The sequence below is a fragment of the Pezoporus flaviventris genome, unplaced genomic scaffold, assembly GCF_033815535.1.
Source record: "Pezoporus flaviventris isolate CSIRO_AGI_PZ_B2104156 unplaced genomic scaffold, CSIRO_AGI_Pfla_v1 ptg000690l, whole genome shotgun sequence".
NCBI classification, from domain to species: domain Eukaryota; kingdom Metazoa; phylum Chordata; class Aves; order Psittaciformes; family Psittacidae; genus Pezoporus; species Pezoporus flaviventris.
In genome coordinates this window covers 16,353-22,789 of record NW_026893235.1, presented here as the reverse complement: position 1 = coordinate 22,789, position 6,437 = coordinate 16,353, and the positions used below count along the sequence as shown (strand labels likewise).

General features: G+C 51.1%; 1 protein-coding gene across 1 annotated transcript; it reads left to right on the top strand.

Annotated features, from left to right (window-relative positions):
- The first annotated feature begins 1,000 nt into the window (after positions 1 to 1,000).
- LOC133264168 (gem-associated protein 7-like) lies at positions 1,001 to 1,378 on the top strand. Its single transcript, XM_061444103.1, has one exon. The coding sequence runs from the start codon at positions 1,001 to 1,003 to the stop codon at positions 1,376 to 1,378; it is 378 nt and encodes a 125-aa protein (XP_061300087.1).
- The last annotated feature ends 5,059 nt before the right edge of the window (positions 1,379 to 6,437 follow it).

Genomic DNA, 6,437 nt, shown 5'->3' with positions numbered 1-6,437 from the left:
ATGTGGGGCAGTGAAGGGTGCGGATGTGGGGCAGTGAAGGGGTTGGGGAGGGGCTGTAGGGGGATCTTTTAATGGGGTGTAACCATGGAGTCCCCATGTAGGCTCTGCCCTATAGGTGTCTATGAGGCTGTGCCCTATCTATAGGTGTCTGTAGATGTCTATGGGGCTGTGTGCTGTCTCTGGGTGTCTATGGGGCCGTGCTCTGTCCATAGGTGCCTATGGGGCTGTGTGCTATCTATGGGGCTGTGCTCTGTCTATAGATGTCTATGGGGCTGTGCTCTGTCCATAGGTGCCTATGGGGCTGTGTGCTATCTATGTGGCCGTGCTCTGTCCATAGCTATCTATGGGGCTGTGCTCTGTCCATAGGTGCCTATGGGGCTGTGTGCTATCTATGGGGCTGTGCTCTGTCCATAGATGTCTATGGGGCTGTGTGCTGTCCATAGATGTCTATGGGGACATGTGCTATCTATGGGGCTGTGCTCTGTCCATAGATGTCTATGGGGACATGTGCTATCTATGGGGCCATGTGCTATCTATGGGGCCATGTGCTATCTATGGGGCTGTGCTCTGTCCATAGATGCCTATGGGGCCGTGCTCTGTCCATAGGTGCCTATGGGGCCATGTGCTATCTATGTGGCCTTGCTCTGTCCATAGATGTCTATGGGGCTGTGCTCTGTCCATAGGTGCCTATGGGGCCATGTGCTATCTATGTGGCCTTGCTCTGTCCATAGGTGTCTATGGGGCTGTGCTCTGTCCATAGGTGCCTATGGGGCCATGTGCTATCTATGGGGCTGTGCTCTGTCCATAGATGTCTATGGGGCCATGTGCTATCTATGGGGCTGTGCTCTGTCCATAGATGTCTATGGGGCCATGTGCTATCTATGGGGCTGTGCTCTGTCCATAGATGTCTATGGGGCCATGTGCTATCTATGTGGCCTTGCTCTGTCCACAGGTGCCGATGCCCGGGGCTGCCTCTCCCCGCGCTGCCCCCGCAGTCCCCATGAGCCCGCCCGAGGACGCGGAGCCGGTGCCGGTGCCGGTGCTGCGGCTGCCGCGGGGCCCGGACGGGCGGAGCCGCGGGTTCGAGTCCCGCCGCGGACCTCGTCCGGAGGAGGCGGAGGCGGAGGCGCAGCGGGCGCGGGCGCGGCTCCGGGCCCGGTTCCTGCGGGCGCTGGGGGCCGGACGGGGCCGCCCCGCTCGGTTCCGGCTCCGCGGCGGGGTCCGCGTGGAGGCCACGCTGGGGGCGGCGGAGCGGGAGGCGGCGGCGCTGCTCGTGGAGGGGCTCCGGACCCCGCTGGGCCGGCAGGAGGCGGCGCTGCTCCGGGGCTCCGACATCATCGGGTTCCGCTTCCACGTGCCCGGGGCAACCGCGCCCTGAGGGACGGGGACACCCTGAGGCCGGAGGGGGATCCGCTGTGGTCCATGGGGGATCCGCTGTGGTCTATGTGGGATCCATTGGGGTCTATGGGGGATCCATTGTGGTCTGTGGGGATCCACTGTGGTCTATGGGGGACCCGCTGTGGTCCATGGGGGATCCATTGGGGTCTATGGGGGATCCATTGGGGTCTATGGGGTGTACAGTGTGTGCTATGGGGACCCATTATATCCTATGGGAGAGACCTTGTGGCCTATGGGGCGTACAGTGTGTGCTATGGGGGATCCATTATATCCTATGGGGTGTACAGTGTATCCTATGGGGGATCTGTTGTGGTCTATGGGGGATCCCTTGTGGTCTATGGGGGATCCGTTGTGGTCTACGGGGGATCCGTTGTGGTCTATGGGGACCCACTGTGGTCTATGGGGTGTATAGTGTGTGCTATGGGGACCCATTATATCCTATGGGAGAGACCTTGTGGCCTATGGGGCGTACAGTGTGTGCTATGGGGGATCCAATGTATCCTATGGGGTGTACAGTGTGTGCTATGGGGGATCCAATGTATCCTATGGGAGATTCATTATATCCTATGGGGGATCCACTGTGGTCTATGGAGTGTACAGTGTGTGCTATGGGGATCCATTATATCCTATGGGGTGTACAGTGTGTGCTATGGGGATCCATTATATTCTATGGGGTGTACAGTGTATCCTATGGGGGATCCCTTGTGGTCTATGGGGGATCCCTTGTGGTCTATGGGGGATCCCTTGTGGTCTATGGGGGATCCACTGTGGCCTATGGGGGATCCTATGGGAGATCCATTATATCCTATGGGAGAGACCTTGTGGCCTATGGGGTGTACAGTGTGTGCTATGGGGACCCATTATATCCTATGGGAGAGACCTTGTGGCCTATGGGGCGTACAGTGTGTGCTATGGGGATCCATTATATTCTATGGGGTGTACAGTGTGTGCCATGAGTATCCATTATATCCTATGGGGTGTACAGTGTGTGCTATGGGGTGTACAGTGTGTGCTATGGGGATCCATTATATCCTATGGGGTGTACAGTGTGTGCTATGGGGATCCATTATATCCTATGGGGTGTACAGTGTGTGCTATGGGGATCCATTATATCCTATGGGGTGTACAGTGTGTGCTATGGGGATCCATTATATCCTATGGGGTGTACAGTGTGTGCTATGGGGATCCATTATATTCTATGGGGTGTACAGTGTGTGCTATGGGGTGTACAGTGTATCCTATGGGGGATCCCTTGTGGTCTATGGGGGATCCATTGTGGTCTATGGGGGATCCGTTGAGGTCTGTGGGGATCCACTGTAGTCTATGGGGGATCCCTTGTGGTCTATGGGGGATCCACTGTGGTCTATGGGGGATCCATTGTGGTCTATGGGGGATCCATTGGGGTCTATGGGGGATCCGCTGTGGTCTGTGGGGATCCATTGGGGTCTATGGGGTGTACAGTGTGTGCTATGGGGATCCATTATATCCTATGGGGTGTACAGTGTATCCTATGGGGGATCCGTTGTGGTCTATGGGGGATCCCTTGTGGTCTATGGGGGATCCATTGCGGTCTATGGGGGATCCATTGTGGTCTATGGGGGATCCCCTGTGGTCTATGGGGGATCCGCTGTGGTCTGTGGGGGATCCGTTGTGGTCTATGGGGGATCCGTTGTGGTCTATGGGGGATCCGTTGAGGTCTGTGGGGATCCACTGTGGTCTATGGGGGATCCATTGTGGTCTGTGGGGATCCACTGTGGTCTATGGGGGATCCGCTGTGGTCTATGGGGGATCCGTTGTGGTCTATGGGGGATCCACTGTGGTCTATGGGGGATCCGTTGTGGTCTATGGGGGATCCATTGTGGTCTATGGGGGATCCGTTGTGGTCTATGGGGACCCACTGTGGTCTATGGGGTGTATAGTGTGTGCTATGGGGATCCATTATATCCTATGGGAGAGACCTTGTGGCCTATGGGGCGTACAGTGTGTGCTATGGGGGATCCATTATATCCTATGGGGTGTACAGTGTGTCCTGTGGGGTGTACAGTGTGTGCTATGGTGTGTACAGTGTATCCTATGGGGTGTACAGTGTGTGTGCTCTGGGAATCCATTATATCCTATGGGGGATCCACTGTGGCCTATGGGGGATCCTATGGGAGATCCATTATATCCTATGGGAGAGACCTTGTGGCCTATGGGGTGTACAGTGTGTGCTATGGGGGATCCGTTATATCCTATGGGAGAGAACTTGTGGCCTATGGGGGATCCGTTGTGGCCTACTGGGGATCCACTGTGGCCTATGGGATGTACAATGTGTGCTATGGGATGTACAATGTGTGTGTGCTATGGGATGTACAATGTGTGTGTGCTATGGGATGTACAATGTGTGTGTGCTATGGGATGTACAATGTGTGTGTGCTATGGGATGTACAATGTGTGTGCTATGGGATGTACAATGTGTGTGTGCTATGGGATGTACAATGTGTGTGTGCTATGGGATGTACAATGTGTGTGTGCTATGGGATGTACAATGTGTGTGCTATGGGATGTACAATGTGTGTGTGCTATGGGATGTACAATGTGTGTGCTATGGGATGTACAATGTGTGCTATGGGATGTACAATGTGTGTGTGCTATGGGATGTACAATGTGTGTGTGCTATGGGATGTACAATGTGTGCTATGGGATGTACAATGTGTGTGTGCTATGGGATGTACAATGTGTGTGCTATGGGATGTACAATGTGTGTGTGCTATGGGATGTACAATGTGTGTGTGCTATGGGATGTACAATGTGTGTGCTATGGGATGTACAATGTGTGTGTGCTATGGGATGTACAATGTGTGTGTGCTATGGGATGTACAATGTGTGTGTGCTATGGGATGTACAATGTGTGTGTGCTATGGGATGTACAATGTGTGTGTGCTATGGGATGTACAATGTGTGTGCTATGGGATGTACAATGTGTGTGCTATGGGATGTACAATGTGTGCTATGGGATGTACAATGTGTGTGTGCTATGGGATGTACAATGTGTGTGTGCTATGGGATGTACAATGTGTGTGCTATGGGATGTACAATGTGTGCTATGGGATGTACAATGTGTGTGTGCTATGGGATGTACAATGTGTGTGCTATGGGATGTACAATGTGTGTGTGCTATGGGATGTACAATGTGTGTGCTATGGGATGTACAATGTGTGTGCTATGGGATGTACAATGTGTGTGCTATGGGATGTACAATGTGTGTGTGCTATGGGATGTACAATGTGTGTGTGCTATGGGATGTACAATGTGTGTGTGCTATGGGATGTACAATGTGTGTGTGCTATGGGATGTACAATGTGTGTGCTATGGGATGTACAATGTGTGTGCTATGGGATGTACAATGTGTGTGTGCTATGGGATGTACAATGTGTGCTATGGGATGTACAATGTGTGTGTGCTATGGGATGTACAATGTGTGCTATGGGATGTACAATGTGTGTGTGCTATGGGATGTACAATGTGTGTGCTATGGGATGTACAATGTGTGTGTGCTATGGGATGTACAATGTGTGCTATGGGATGTACAATGTGTGTGTGCTATGGGATGTACAATGTGTGCTATGGGATGTACAATGTGTGCTATGGGATGTACAATGTGTGTGTGCTATGGGATGTACAATGTGTGTGTGCTATGGGATGTACAATGTGTGTGTGCTATGGGATGTACAATGTGTGTGCTATGGGATGTACAATGTGTGTGCTATGGGATGTACAATGTGTGTGTGCTATGGGATGTACAATGTGTGTGTGCTATGGGATGTACAATGTGTGTGTGCTATGGGATGTACAATGTGTGTGTGCTATGGGATGTACAATGTGTGTGCTATGGGATGTACAATGTGTGTGCTATGGGATGTACAATGTGTGTGCTATGGGATGTACAATGTGTGCTATGGGATGTACAATGTGTGTGTGCTATGGGATGTACAATGTGTGCTATGGGATGTACAATGTGTGTGCTATGGGATGTACAATGTGTGTGCTATGGGATGTACAATGTGTGTGCTATGGGATGTACAATGTGTGCTATGGGATGTACAATGTGTGTGCTATGGGATGTACAATGTGTGCTATGGGATGTACAATGTGTGTGCTATGGGATGTACAATGTGTGTGCTATGGGATGTACAATGTGTGTGTGCTATGGGATGTACAATGTGTGTGTGCTATGGGATGTACAATGTGTGTGTGCTATGGGATGTACAATGTGTGTGCTATGGGATGTACAATGTGTGTGTGCTATGGGATGTACAATGTGTGTGCTATGGGATGTACAATGTGTGTGTGCTATGGGATGTACAATGTGTGCTATGGGATGTACAATGTGTGCTATGGGATGTACAATGTGTGCTATGGGATGTACAATGTGTGTGTGCTATGGGATGTACAATGTGTGTGCTATGGGATGTACAATGTGTGTGCTATGGGATGTACAATGTGTGTGCTATGGGATGTACAATGTGTGCTATGGGATGTACAATGTGTGCTATGGGATGTACAATGTGTGTGCTATGGGATGTACAATGTGTGCTATGGGATGTACAATGTGTGTGTGCTATGGGATGTACAATGTGTGTGCTATGGGATGTACAATGTGTGTGTGCTATGGGATGTACAATGTGTGTGTGCTATGGGATGTACAATGTGTGTGTGCTATGGGATGTACAATGTGTGTGCTATGGGATGTACAATGTGTGTGTGCTATGGGATGTACAATGTGTGTGCTATGGGATGTACAATGTGTGTGTGCTATGGGATGTACAATGTGTGTGTGCTATGGGATGTACAATGTGTGTGTGCTATGGGATGTACAATGTGTGTGTGCTATGGGATGTACAATGTGTGTGTGCTATGGGATGTACAATGTGTGTGTGCTATGGGATGTACAATGTGTGTGTGCTATGGGATGTACAATGTGTGTGTGCTATGGGATGTACAATGTGTGTGTGCTATGGGATGTACAATGTGTGTGCTATGGGATGTACAATGTGTGT

Bases quoted from the DNA above. Each gene is read 5' to 3' on its own strand.
- LOC133264168 (XM_061444103.1), top strand. From the start codon at position 1,001: ATGAGCCCGCCCGAGGACGCGGAGCCGGTGCCGGTGCCGGTGCTGCGG.